The 15384-nt window shown below is 45.1% G+C and overlaps 1 protein-coding gene across 1 annotated transcript in view; it reads right to left on the bottom strand.

Annotated features, from left to right (window-relative positions):
- Positions 1-15146, bottom strand: part of LOC134671738 (protein fem-1 homolog B) — a 31021-nt gene extending 15875 nt beyond the window's left edge. Inside the window, exons 1-7 of the mRNA XM_063529562.1 lie at positions 14834-15146; positions 11109-11262; positions 6745-6989; positions 6290-6437; positions 5461-5615; positions 4711-4836; positions 3092-3289 (exon numbers count right to left, since the gene is read on the bottom strand). Of these exons, the coding sequence (XP_063385632.1) occupies positions 3092-3289; positions 4711-4836; positions 5461-5615; positions 6290-6437; positions 6745-6989; positions 11109-11262; positions 14834-14977 (1170 nt within the window). The 5' untranslated portion in view covers positions 14978-15146. The remainder of the gene's footprint in view (positions 1-3091; positions 3290-4710; positions 4837-5460; positions 5616-6289; positions 6438-6744; positions 6990-11108; positions 11263-14833) is intronic.
- Between the last annotated feature and the right edge of the window lie 238 nt (positions 15147-15384).

Here is a 15384-nt window from a genome sequence, read left to right as displayed (position 1 = left end):
CGGCGCCGCGGAACACGATGGGGTGCGGCAGGTCGGGGCAGCACCGCCAGCCCCTCCATGTACTAACCGAGTTATGCTGCCTCAGTAGCAGCGCGTGTCGCCACAGAGCGAGGCAGCGGTCGAAGCGCGCCTCGTCGGCGAACACGGCGCCGCGGAACACGATGGGGTGCGGCAGGTCGGGGCAGCACCGCCAGCCCCTCCATGTACTAACCGAGTTATGCTGCCTCAGTAGCAGCGCGTGTCGCCACAGAGCGAGGCAGCGGTCGAAGCGCGCCTCGTCGGCGAACACGGCGCCGCGGAACACGATGGGGTGCGGCAGGTCGGGGCAGCACCGCCAGCCCCTCCATGTACTAACCGAGTTATGCTGCCTCAGTAGCAGCGCGTGTCGCCACAGAGCGAGGCAGCGGTCGAAGCGCGCCTCGTCGGCGAACACGGCGCCGCGGAACACGATGGGGTGCGGCAGGTCGGGGCAGCACCGCCAGCCCCTCCATGTACTAACCGAGTTATGCTGCCTCAGTAGCAGCGCGTGTCGCCACAGAGCGAGGCAGCGGTCGAAGCGCGCCTCGTCGGCGAACACGGCGCCGCGGAACACGATGGGGTGCGGCAGGTCGGGGCAGCACCGCCAGCCCCTCCATGTACTAACCGAGTTATGCTGCCTCAGTAGCAGCGCGTGTCGCCACAGAGCGAGGCAGCGGTCGAAGCGCGCCTCGTCGGCGAACACGGCGCCGCGGAACACGATGGGGTGCGGCAGGTCGGGGCAGCACCGCCAGCCCCTCCATGTACTAACCGAGTTATGCTGCCTCAGTAGCAGCGCGTGTCGCCACAGAGCGAGGCAGCGGTCGAAGCGCGCCTCGTCGGCGAACACGGCGCCGCGGAACACGATGGGGTGCGGCAGGTCGGGGCAGCACCGCCAGCCCCTCCATGTACTAACCGAGTTATGCTGCCTCAGTAGCAGCGCGTGTCGCCACAGAGCGAGGCAGCGGTCGAAGCGCGCCTCGTCGGCGAACACGGCGCCGCGGAACACGATGGGGTGCGGCAGGTCGGGGCAGCACCGCCAGCCCCTCCATGTACTAACCGAGTTATGCTGCCTCAGTAGCAGCGCGTGTCGCCACAGAGCGAGGCAGCGGTCGAAGCGCGCCTCGTCGGCGAACACGGCGCCGCGGAACACGATGGGGTGCGGCAGGTCGGGGCAGCACCGCCAGCCCCTCCATGTACTAACCGAGTTATGCTGCCTCAGTAGCAGCGCGTGTCGCCACAGAGCGAGGCAGCGGTCGAAGCGCGCCTCGTCGGCGAACACGGCGCCGCGGAACACGATGGGGTGCGGCAGGTCGGGGCAGCACCGCCAGCCCCTCCATGTACTAACCGAGTTATGCTGCCTCAGTAGCAGCGCGTGTCGCCACAGAGCGAGGCAGCGGTCGAAGCGCGCCTCGTCGGCGAACACGGCGCCGCGGAACACGATGGGGTGCGGCAGGTCGGGGCAGCACCGCCAGCCCCTCCATGTACTAACCGAGTTATGCTGCCTCAGTAGCAGCGCGTGTCGCCACAGAGCGAGGCAGCGGTCGAAGCGCGCCTCGTCGGCGAACACGGCGCCGCGGAACACGATGGGGTGCGGCAGGTCGGGGCAGCACCGCCAGCCCCTCCATGTACTAACCGAGTTATGCTGCCTCAGTAGCAGCGCGTGTCGCCACAGAGCGAGGCAGCGGTCGAAGCGCGCCTCGTCGGCGAACACGGCGCCGCGGAACACGATGGGGTGCGGCAGGTCGGGGCAGCACCGCCAGCCCCTCCATGTACTAACCGAGTTATGCTGCCTCAGTAGCAGCGCGTGTCGCCACAGAGCGAGGCAGCGGTCGAAGCGCGCCTCGTCGGCGAACACGGCGCCGCGGAACACGATGGGGTGCGGCAGGTCGGGGCAGCACCGCCAGCCCCTCCATGTACTAACCGAGTTATGCTGCCTCAGTAGCAGCGCGTGTCGCCACAGAGCGAGGCAGCGGTCGAAGCGCGCCTCGTCGGCGAACACGGCGCCGCGGAACACGATGGGGTGCGGCAGGTCGGGGCAGCACCGCCAGCCCCTCCATGTACTAACCGAGTTATGCTGCCTCAGTAGCAGCGCGTGTCGCCACAGAGCGAGGCAGCGGTCGAAGCGCGCCTCGTCGGCGAACACGGCGCCGCGGAACACGATGGGGTGCGGCAGGTCGGGGCAGCACCGCCAGCCCCTCCATGTACTAACCGAGTTATGCTGCCTCAGTAGCAGCGCGTGTCGCCACAGAGCGAGGCAGCGGTCGAAGCGCGCCTCGTCGGCGAACACGGCGCCGCGGAACACGATGGGGTGCGGCAGGTCGGGGCAGCACCGCCAGCCCCTCCATGTACTAACCGAGTTATGCTGCCTCAGTAGCAGCGCGTGTCGCCACAGAGCGAGGCAGCGGTCGAAGCGCGCCTCGTCGGCGAACACGGCGCCGCGGAACACGATGGGGTGCGGCAGGTCGGGGCAGCACCGCCAGCCCCTCCATGTACTAACCGAGTTATGCTGCCTCAGTAGCAGCGCGTGTCGCCACAGAGCGAGGCAGCGGTCGAAGCGCGCCTCGTCGGCGAACACGGCGCCGCGGAACACGATGGGGTGCGGCAGGTCGGGGCAGCACCGCCAGCCCCTCCATGTACTAACCGAGTTATGCTGCCTCAGTAGCAGCGCGTGTCGCCACAGAGCGAGGCAGCGGTCGAAGCGCGCCTCGTCGGCGAACACGGCGCCGCGGAACACGATGGGGTGCGGCAGGTCGGGGCAGCACCGCCAGCCCCTCCATGTACTAACCGAGTTATGCTGCCTCAGTAGCAGCGCGTGTCGCCACAGAGCGAGGCAGCGGTCGAAGCGCGCCTCGTCGGCGAACACGGCGCCGCGGAACACGATGGGGTGCGGCAGGTCGGGGCAGCACCGCCAGCCCCTCCATGTACTAACCGAGTTATGCTGCCTCAGTAGCAGCGCGTGTCGCCACAGAGCGAGGCAGCGGTCGAAGCGCGCCTCGTCGGCGAACACGGCGCCGCGGAACACGATGGGGTGCGGCAGGTCGGGGCAGCACCGCCAGCCCCTCCATGTACTAACCGAGTTATGCTGCCTCAGTAGCAGCGCGTGTCGCCACAGAGCGAGGCAGCGGTCGAAGCGCGCCTCGTCGGCGAACACGGCGCCGCGGAACACGATGGGGTGCGGCAGGTCGGGGCAGCGCCGCCCCAGCACGCGTTCGCGCACCGCCAGCCCCTCCATATGGAGGCCGTGCGCGTTGCCGTGCAACCGTTCCACTTCCTGTCCAAACGTTAACGTCAATATTTACAAGTTTATTTTTAAAATATCCTTTAAAATATACTCGTAGACAAATTTAGAAAAAACGCAAAAAAAGTATAGTCCGACCGTTTAAATGAGTCCTCGCCTGCGCGGAACGGGGGCGACGGCGTAGGACGACGCCTACGGGGAGGAGCCCCCCCCCCCCCCCCGCCCCGTCCCCCCGCGCCGCGCAGGCGAGGACTCGTTTAAACGGTCGGACTATAGTTACTCGATTACAGCACCTAACATAATTTCAAAATTAGTAATTCAACTTTTTTTTTGCGTTCCTCTTAATTTGTCCATGAGTATATTTTTAAGGATATTTTAAAAATAATTAAGTTAATTATTATTAACTATGTTGTTATTATGTTGATTAGAGACTTGGGGCGGCGTCTACGTGACAGAGGAGGCGATCCCCGTTCAGGCTCCTATCTAGTCCAACAGATATCGCTTGCCATCCAGCGCGGTAATGCCGCTAGCATCTTTGGCACTTTTGGGCTGGGTGGGGGTCGGAATGGGGCTGATAGTGTAAGTAGGATAGTATATTAGTAATATGTTTAGATTTTAAGTTAGGAAATTGCATGTAAATTATTTAAGTAGATTTTAAGATTGACTTTGTATTTGTATTTGATGAATAAATATTATTTACGAATTACAAAACATTTATATCGTCATTATTATTACAATGGAAATTATTTGGAGACAATTTGTGATTTCGTATTTATCCCGCCCATAATCAGCCAAATCGAACCCTCTATTACTACTATTGAAGCTTGTATATTCGCATGGACAATCCCGTTCGAGTTAATTATTAATTAGTAATTATTATGATTACCGCTACTTTGTATGTATTGTCTATATATCACTAAATCTGATGAGAATGATTCTCATCAAACATGTATCTGTTTAAAATTATTCATATTCGTCAAACAACGAACTGTATAAAAATACTAGCGACTCGCCCCGACTTCGCACGGGTTACACAAAATCTTAACAAAGTATACACCTAAACTTCCTCATTAATCACTCATATTGATAGGTGAAAACCGCTTGAAAATCTGTTTGGTTGTTTTTTGAGTTAACATTAACATACAAACAGACAGACGTGGCGGGGGACTTTGTTTTATAAGGTGTAAACTGCAAACCGTAATTCAAGACCAAAAAAAGTAAGAAATGTTGCCACTTTTTTACTAGCGCGTCTTGTATTTATGTGCAAAAAAATAAATTAAAGTACTTTTTTAAATCGTAGGAGTAAAATTAATAATAAATAAATTATCTTAGTGTGATTATTTATCAAAAGGAATTTACTATTTTACAAACAAATTATTGCAGTGGCAACATTGTGTTACTTTTTTTGGTCTTGAATTACGTTTTGCAGTATAGTGATCCATAACAGTTCTCACCTCTAGTGTAGTGCTCTCTTTCCAATTGTCGTATGCCGGTATTGGGTCAGCGGGTTTTTTGAGCAGCAACCCGTACCGCGTGTCATATCGCATCGCCATGGCTTTGCGTAAATATTGGTACGCCATCTGTAAGTAGAAAAATTAGTCAAACCTTTTCATAAAATTTACAGTACTCAAGGCCTCAGCGACTTCGTTTGACATAATATCTTTAGACGCCCATAGCACTCACTTTAGTAGATTTAAATATTATTATTATTTATAACCAATTTGTGAGAAAAAAAAACAAATATCCACATTTATAATTGTAAGATTTTTAAATCCTAATTATTGATGTTAGGGTGAAAAACACTAGATTTACTATTTCTGTTGCCGCTATAACAACAAATACTAAAAACAGAATAAAATAAAGATTTAAATGGGGCTCCCATACAACAAACGTGATTTTTGACCAAAGTTAAGCAACGTCGGGAGTGGTCAGTACTTGGATGGTTGACCGTTTTTTTTGCTTTTTTTTTGTTTTTTTTTTGCATTATGGTACGGAACCCTTCGTGCGCGAGTCCGACTCGCACTTGTTGTACTTTCTGATGCTGGAAGGATAAGAGTCGTATGTCGTATCATACGACATCGACAACATACATTATTATTAATATAAATTCTAAAATACGACGAAACGCGTCGATAATAGATAGCTCTGTCTTGTGTTCTTGGCAGAGGTACGGCAGTGCCTCCATATATGCAAAAAGAAGGTACCCTGAGACAGTAGTACTCTTTGTCGTTGGCGAACGAGGCCCCGAGCAGCTCGAAGGCCTCGATGGCCTGCGGCCTCGTGACCTCCGGCCTCGCCGCCAGCAGTTCCACTACGGACGCCCGCGCGCGCTCTGCTGCGCATTGTAGTGGTGTCATACCTAAAAAAAATGATAGGATTAATCGTCTTTAATAATGATAAAACCGATATCCGACTGTTTCAAAAGTCATTAGAAACGGTTATGGTTAAAGTGCCATAACAAATTATAATTAGAAATAACCCAAGTTGAAAAAAAAATAAGTACGGATCTCTGTTATCACTTCACGGTCATTGAGTTATTATCACTAAAGAGAAACCATACAAAACAATGAAATTATCGCGTTCAAAACCTGTACCACGCGACCAAAACGTTGTAAACGCTGCAAAATTCATGGCGCTTACGCGTTTAGGTCGCGAGACTCACGCTCCGCTTCTATGGTTGGTTGTCAAAACAACATCAACTCATAGCGCAAAATACTGGTCTCTGTGCCAGTTTTATACGTTAGTAATAATAGTTCAATGTTCATAGTTCATTGGCAATTCTACAAAAGCAACTCATATGTTCCGTGAAAATTTAATCACTATGGATGATGTGTTGTTCTGTTTTTGAAGTGTTTCTTCAATTTTCCAATAACCAATGATGACCTGCTCACAATTGGACATGCTTCATCAGTCCAATCCTTCGAGAGATCAGGGAATATTGCTTTGCTTGATTATCAGGGTTGCAAGAGAGGGGACTTGATCCCCGCTCCGGGTCATTCCTGGAGCAAAGATTATCCACCGAGTGATAGTTACCATTCTCATTAGTCAATATTTTAGCGTTGTGCTCAATAAGGGCGCAGACAACCGCCGCATGGCCGCACTCGGCGGCGAAATGTAACGCCGTGGCGCCGCACAGCGCCCGCTCGTCCACCCTGGCACCGCTGTCTAGAAGGAATTGGACCTGGAAAAATTAATGGCTTGTAAAAAGACTGAAAAATGAATGTGCAAACAGCAACGCTCTTAACTGTCCATCGGTGGACATCAGTGTCAAATTTTACTGGTAACAATGGTAACTCCAGGTTTAACCGGTTAACCCTGGGTTAGTGAAATGGTGAAAGTGGCGCTGAATCCGACATTCCACTAAAGCAAACGAGCCTAAAGAGTCGAGATCAAATTTTTTTACGGCATAGTTGACTTTCAGCTACCAAATACTTTGCTAAATCAAGTCGTAGAAAATTTTACTGACTACTGTTTGACTAGACACTTACCACATCCAAATGTCCCTTATAAGCTGCGATCATAAGGCATGTATTATTGTACTTGTTAGCCTTATGTATATCGGCTCCATGCCTGACTAGATACTTGACTATGTCGAGTCTTCCGTCAAAGCAGGCCGCTCGGAGCGGCGTACTGAGCGTTTTTGTGGCATGGTTGACATTCGCGCCGGCGCGGACGAGCCGCTTCACTATGCCGAGGTGACCTGCACCCGCGGCGCACCAGAGGGCTGTGGCACCTGGAATTAAAGAAATAATGAAAGCACAGAATAAATAATAGTACTAGGTACAGAAGACTCACTCTCTAACAAAACGTGTCTGTTACGATCAGGACAGATATGGCCGCTAGGTGGCGACAGCGCCACGCGCGGCTTATGGCTAGCCACCAAAATTGGTGTGGAACGGATGTACTTTTAGCTACCTATACTTGTAGCAAAGCGACGAGATCGCGGAGTGAGCCACGCCTGATGAAAGGTACAATTTTCATAAAGACTTCTGTGATATCCAAGCAGCTGAATGGCTTCAGATCGCACAGGACAGGAACGAATGGCGAAATCTAGTGTTGTAGGCCGAGATCCACTTCGGGTCGCAAAGCCAGCGAAGTAAGTACAATTTTCACAGTTTACGCTGAGTGGTGCTAAGGGTAGTATTTCAGCTGTCCAATTTCTTTCTCCAATGTGTAGGTATTTGCATCTTACATTTTGCTTAGTGAGAGAGTGAGACGTAATGCACAATGGACAAAATATTGGACAGGAGGTGGAATACCAACCTAAGGTGGAAATTTTTTAAAGCTAGTTATTCACTAATTGTGACTTGTGACGTTTTTATGGTTTATTTTATACAATGAGTAAGCGTTGCACAATGAATATTACACTGTGTCAAAATTAATAACATTACAGAAGAGCAGTTTTAAATGTTCAAAACGGCGAAAAATAACCAACGACTCCAAAGAAATCAATAATATGCTGTGAAAGTATATCGTCGCATAACTTGACATACTTGAACGTGCATCAATTATGAAATACTAGTATTCAACATGGGCACTTTATGTAAAAGTGACAAGGATTAAATTTAAATACAGAAGAATCTCCGCCGTTCAAATTTAACCTATATTACTTTGACATAAAGTGACCAATGTGACCATGTTGAATACTAGTGCAGCGTCGAGCACTAGTACTTCTACCTTATATTTGTGGCACACTTTTTAAAATTCTCATTTCAATCGGTGTCAACAAACTTTGTTTTTGTTTACAAACGAACCTAAAAACGGTATCGTCTTGGGTCGTCCCATTCGTTTTTCGTCAAGTTCTTAAATTAGTCCTATTCTGCTTTCGTCACTCATCACAATCGTCGGTGGCTTTCAATGTAGAATGAGTGACGAAAGCAGAATAGGACTAATTTAAGAACTTGACGAAAAACGAATGGGACGACCCAAGACGATACCCTAAAAACCAGTAGGTTATTTTTATAAGTGCCAAAGTAAACTCTTTCTTCTTATTTTGGTATACCTAAGGACAGTTTTCATCATCATCATTATTCCATGCAGACTTGCAGACGAAGACGCAGGCAGAAGTTAGTTTTCTATTAAGCCCAGGTTGGGGGGTAGTAGGAAGTTTTCCACTTCTATGTAGCTACTTGCAATGGCAATATACAATAGCAATATATCTCCCGGTTCATTTAATAATATGTCACGCACACCTGACAAGCAGCTGATCCCGAGACATCACTCGAGTAAATCAACGCACGAACAAAGAACTCCCTGGAATCCAGCCAACATCTTACAAACGAGTCGATTGGCTTAAAATACCACTTTCATTCGTAAATGGCAATTATATTAAGATCGCATGAGACGTGAACGCTGATGAATTAAAAGAACAGCCGTCTGCCGCGCAGATAAATAAATGCAATAAAAATAAATATAAAGGGACATCTTACACAGATCAATCTAGGACCAAACTAAACAAAGCTTGTACTATAGACGCTAGGCGACGATATACATACTTACGAGTATATACATAGGAAACACACATGAAACAGGAACAAATATTTACGTTAATCACATAAATGAATGCCTTTACCGGGATTTGAACCCAGGACCATCGGCTTCATAACAGTCACTACCCACTAGGCCAGACCGGTCGTCAAAAACTCAAAACCATCAAAGTCAAAATAAGATAAACCCGTTTTCATATCTAGCTCAATAGTTAGAAAGTAGAGACGTGCCACGTTTATCAAAAGTTTGCAACTAGTAATACAAGTAGAAGTCTCTTTCTAAAAAAGCTGTCAAAAAGGGACTTCCACTTGTATTACAAGTTACAAGCTTTTGATAATCAGGGCACAGCATATGATGATCTATTTTTACTAGTGCCTATTGTAAGTGCCTGATCGACCCAAACAATCGCATTGTTTGGAGTTGGAATATTTTTAAGAGCAAACAAAATTAATGACCTGTCTCGGCACTGTAAAGCCACATAATTAGACGCAAAATTATGCATAAAGAGTAAATAAAGGAAAGACTTTTCTTAGGTCAATGCCGCTACAATTAGCTAAATAATAAGAGATCAAAATATGTCCTCTTTTCTTTCCTTATTTATAAGTTTACAGCTGGTGACGTCAAACGTACCCGAACAAAGACACGTGAATCGGCAGTTTCAGACTGGGTCATGTTTTTGACGCGTATGTATGTATGTCTTCGGTATTTGAATCTTTAAACCTCATCATCTTCCACGCCTTGTCATTGGATAGGTCCAACGATATCCCACACTATTGAGTTAAAGCGTAAAATTTTTGTATGGGACATACCTTAAAAATCTTTTTTTTACGATTTTTTTTGGATTGGTTGATTTATATATCCATGCCAAATGTCAGCTTTCTAGCTCTAACGATCACGGAGCAACGCCTCAGACAAACAGACAGACGGACATGGCGAAACTATAAGGGTTCTTTTGACTACGGAACCCTAAAAAATAGTTACCTTGGGGCACTTTCCTTTGTCGACGGCACTAGGTTTCAGTCGACCCTAACAAAGAACGGTCCGGGGCATTTTTGTTACAAGCGTGACGATACACGTGGCGCGTTATATTTAGACCTGGATTTTCAGAAGCAAGACTAATTTTACGCTCACATCGACTGTTTTTTTTTGACATTTCACGGCCAAGGAACATACATTGAGGAATTTTCGTTCATATAAACGTACAAATAAGTTAAACTAGTGCCTAACCGTTGCAAGAAGCCATTCTAAGTTTGTTTTATCTATATCATTCTCTGTACGTATTTATATACTCGTAGTATAATTTACCCACAACACAAGCCTTATTGAGCTTACCGTGGGACTAAGTGGATCTGTGTAAAATTGTCCTATAATATTTATTGGAAAAATCTATCCTTTGTAAAATTGTCCAATAAAATTTATTAAAAAATACATATAAGTTTTATAACGCAAAATCCAATCAAGTTACGCAAACATTTTTCCAATAATTTAAGAGCTCAGCGATTCGGGCTAACATTCGCTCACGTAAACACTTACTCGTAACTGTTTACAAAACAAAATAAAGAACCGTAACACTTTTATCTTAAAGTGCATCTGCTTATATTAGCGCTGAATCTGACAAAAAATGGTACACTTAAAGTAGATACCTATTTTGTTTAAGCTACTTAAATATGCTCTAAAAAAGATGTTAACGAGATTTGTGGGAACGGAGCTTTTCAATCGTCAACATTCGCAGTTGAACGTAACGTCAATTATAGTTTTAAAAAATGTCGAACTTCACAGTGCCTTCGGTCTCCAGCCTAACCGGCGGTCGGAACTTGTCGAGTAGTAGGTATCCGGACGGACCGAACCGTCGCACTCGTGAGGACAGTGTCCGTGAGGCAATGAGGCGTTCACTCACCTTCAATAACATACTTGTCGAACTTCACGGTGCCTTCGGTCTCCAACCGGACCGGCAGTCGGAACTTGTCGACCAGTATCTGAACACTCTGAACAGTCCGAGCCGTCGCACTCGTGCGGACAGTGTCCGTGAGGCAATGAGGCGTTCACTCACCTTCAATGACATACTCGACGAACTTTACAGTGCCTTCGGTCTCCAGCCGGACCGGCGGTCGAAACATGTCGAGTAGTATCCGGACGGACCGGGCCCTCGCACTCGTGAGCCATTCGTCGAAGGACGTCACCCGAGAGACAGTGTCCATGAGGCAATGAGGTGTTCACTCACCTTCAATGACATACTCGTCGAACTTCACGGTGCCTTCGGTCTCCAACCGGACCAGCAGTCGGAACTTGTCGAGCAGTATCCGGACAGCCCGAGCCCTCGCACTCGTGCGGACAGTGTCCATGAGGCAATTAGACGTTCACTCACCTTCAATGACATACTCGTCGAACTTCACAGTGCCTTCGGTTTCCAACCGGACCGGCGGCCGGAACTTGTCTAGTAATATCCGGACGGCTCCTTCACGTCCGTGTCGCGCTGACGCGATGAGGGGTGTGCATTTGACGCCGTCGCAGCAGACATCCTGAAAGAAATAATCAATATATATTATATAAGAATATATATTTAAATGAAAATGTACTATGTGCGTGACGCTAAAACTCAGAAACAGCAGAAATGAGTCCCGATACGATCAAGGAAGCTATATGGGGTGGTAGCCCTTTATCTCCCGTCCTGTCCATGAAGAAGTTTTCCGTTTTTACCTGAAGGGTGTGCTTTTAAAGATATAAGGGCTGAAAGTTTCGCCCTCTAAGACCCAGAAGCAATTGTTTTGTTTTTGAATATTGAACCTTAACTTAATAAACGAAAGTTCAGAATCGGTCGTGAAATATATACCTACAAAAATTTGTACCTAGTGTGGTGTCTCGGGTCTCGGAGGCTACACATTTCTAGAACAATCCAAAACATTCGAGAGTATTCGAGAGCATTCCACAGCATTTCAGAACATTCTGGAATAATGTCGAGAACATTCAAGCAACTGGCAATAAGAATGGGGCATGAATGTGGCCAGTACAGCGGTGTGATACCGATTGGATTAGACTGCACGATTGGCTCTAATTCGTGATTGACACCATACTGAACTAGCACCATTTTTAGCGCCCGTAAGGCCCGTCCTTAGATATTATACGTCAATGAGCTAGAATGTATCACCAACAAACCACTTATATCCCTCTCACTCTACCTAAAAACAAATGAATGCTTTATAACTGCACTAATATCTTTGACTAAGCACTGCTACGGTGGAATTTATATTGACAATGACCACTTCAAAAACACTGCAGGCGCTTTAAACTATACTAAATGCCTGCCAAATATATGCTAATCTATATAATTTATAATAACCATTAATAAAGCCGTTATATCTACATGCCAAACGTATGACAGTTGTCTACATAAATCTTAATTTAGATAAACTTTCACTTTCCGAATAAGATAAGGAACTGGGGAAAAAGGTAAAGTCACTAACAAGCTTCACTTTTGTAAACAGTTTATATCACTAACTTAATAAAACAAAGTCCCCCGCCTGTGCGTCTGTTTGTCTGTATGTTCGCGATAAACTCAAAAACTACTGAACCAATTTTCATGACGTTCTCACCTATCAATAGAGTGATTCTTGTAGAAAGTTTAGGTGTATAATTTGTAAAGGTTTTCTGCAAATTGGTTGAACTACCCGTGGGAAGCCCGGGCGGGTCGCTAGTACAAAATAAACTTAAAATAATATATACCTCCCACGTTTCGAGTGTGACATTGTGCCCGTAAAATAATCATTCAAATGTGAGTAGAAATAATTAAATATTTACAGCAATGTGAATCATGCTCTATTACACGTGTAGAATGCATATGCATGCCAAAAAATTGGGTCACAACTTGCAAATATGCGGATGTTCTGAGTAATCACAATCTTATTGATGTGACTTACTCACATTCTGAATTTTGTTATCATAAATATATGTACAATCTGAATCATGAATCATCTCCTCACTATCAAAAGTCATATGAATGGGTTGTGCTGATTATTTTAGACTTAAATTAAAAAAAAAACCGAGGATTGGTATTTCCAGATATGCTAAAACTACCGTTGGTTTAACTTTCTGTTGCTGCTAACATTGGTTTTTTTTTTTTCAATTTATTTAGGTAAACAAACAGCCAATACAAGTTATACTTATTTAACTATAATTGCTATAATATCTACAAGTATAACCCTCCGTTTGGTAAGTTACCGCAGCGGAATATCTATTTGAAATTTCTGTAATTGAGAGATTTTAAAAATTCCAACAAATGTAAAGTAATCTTTGCCACTTGAAGGGATCAAACACCAGGAGTCGCTAAACTATGGCCTGTGAGTTGGATAGAAATATGGTCATAAGCGTCAGATCGAGAAGTATGAAGACTCTCTATAATAAAACAATTTGACTTTTAAAATTTTATACCATTTACAAACAGCAATGTAAGTACCAATTGTGGAATGATTACCAAGTTCATCAACCTCCTTTGTACCTACCAGATAATGAATTACTGAATTTAATTGTATGTAACTTTAACAGTAATAGCAGATATTTTCATTATATCAGCATTTTAATAAAGTTCAAATCGACTCCAGTAGTTCTGAATTCTGGACACTGATAACAATGGATGGGAATGATATCACTTCACACACATTAACTAAATAGATTATTTTTTAGGGTTCCGTACCCAAAGGGTAAAACGGGACCCTATTACTAAGACTTCGCTGTCCGTCCGTCCGTCTGTCACCAGGCTGTATCTCACGAACCGTGATAGCTAGACAGTTGAAATTTTGACAGATGATGTATTTCTGTTGCCGCTATAACAACAAATACTAAAAACAGAATAAAATAAAGATTTAAATGGGGCTCCCATACAACAAACGTTACTTTTGACCAAAGTTAAGCAACGTCGGGAGGGGTCAGTACTTGGATGGGTGACCATTTTCTTTTTGCTTTTTTTTGTTTTTTTTTTGCATTTTGCATTATGGTACGGAACCCTTCGTGCGCGAGTCCGACTCGCACTTGCCCGGTTTTTTCCACACTTGTTCACACATTTGAATTTTAAGAAAAATCGGTGCAGTTTCCACCTTGGAGCCATAAGATTACTATAAAATTTTATAAGCAAAGTTGACAACTAAACAAATTGCCTGACTGTTGTCTATGATAAAATTGATAAAAGTAACAAAATGTTGCAGTTTATTACAATTGTAAATGCAATCATCTAAACAAAAATGGTTAATTACAGAGAGTTGAAAATGAAATAGAGAACAAAGATGACATACAAAAATTCTACTGGAAGAGGTATATACCTCTTATGAGGGTTCTGGCGTAACTTTTTTGTAATTAAGATTTATCTTAGATTAAGTCATCTTCCTCGCGTTGTCCCGGAATTTTTGCCATGGCCCATGGGAGCCTGGAATTCGCTTTGCAATTAATCCCAAGAATTGGCATAAGGTAAGTAGGTAGGTTATCTTAGATTAAGCACAAATACTTTATAAGTAGTTATGGTTACCCAGAAATAAATCGCTTTTTATTTTATTTTTTTATTTATCTTTACTGCAGTTATAAAATACCACACTCCGACTGCTCATTTACATGTTTGAATAATCATGTTTCAATTAAATGATAATTATTGCGTAAGCATACTTTTATCAGATAACATTGACCACAGTCTGCCTTATCTTATCTATTTATTGGCACCAAAATATTGAAGGAAATAAAGAAGCGAGGAACCATGTTTTTGTGTCATCACAACAAATATAAATTTCAAAGTCTGAGCAAGTTCAATGACATGTCATTTACCTGTAAATGCACGAAAATATCACAAAGGAAACAATTTGGAGCCAAACCAATACACGGGTTTCCTAACTCCACAAGCACACCCAAGGTTACCCAACAACAATAAATAACGGCGCAAATATCGCGATAAAGACGCGTAAAATAATTAAACAACGCACAGATAACTACATAACGCGTAGAAGGTACACCGTGTTATAAATAGAATGTAACGTGACTTCTAGCTAGATGACAAAAGCGAAAACACTTCGCAATCTTATTGCTTTTTTGAAAGAAAGACAAATGTTTACTTACGCTGTTCAATAGGTCATCTATTTCGTCTGTGTTTTTTTCGTATAATAACGCGTATAGAGTTAAGGACATCCCGTCCCTGGCTGCAAAAAACACCCTTTCTCTCAAGGTGCTATTAACATCGCCTAACATCAACTTGTCCTCCATATCTAATCACTGTTATTTCACGATGAACAAAGTTTAAAATAAATCACAGCACGAACACGATAGTCCCTTTATTTGTTTATAAATTGTAATTTTGCCAGTGACGGCTCGCGAAAACGAAAACAATAAAAATTTGCTCAGTCCGTCCGTCACCCGCTCCGAAGAATCGGAAAACGACTGATTGAAGTAGTGATGTACCATTTTATTTTGGGTTGCACTAAAAACCGATAAAAGTATCAAACAAAAGATGTGATTCTAAAATGTGTAAATGACATTTACGTGGAAGGAAACAATATGAAACTGTTAAAATAATATAAAACCGCAATTAAAAGTAGTTGCTTTTTTTTTAATTCCCATGTCGTGTGCAATTATTAAATTGCATTTACAACACTGCAATTCGTGCAACCACG

This window comes from Cydia fagiglandana, chromosome 16 (assembly GCF_963556715.1).
Source record: "Cydia fagiglandana chromosome 16, ilCydFagi1.1, whole genome shotgun sequence".
NCBI classification, from domain to species: Eukaryota; Metazoa; Arthropoda; class Insecta; order Lepidoptera; family Tortricidae; genus Cydia; species Cydia fagiglandana.
The sequence above is the reverse complement of the archived record's forward strand: the minus strand, read 5'-3'. Positions and strand labels throughout refer to the sequence as shown.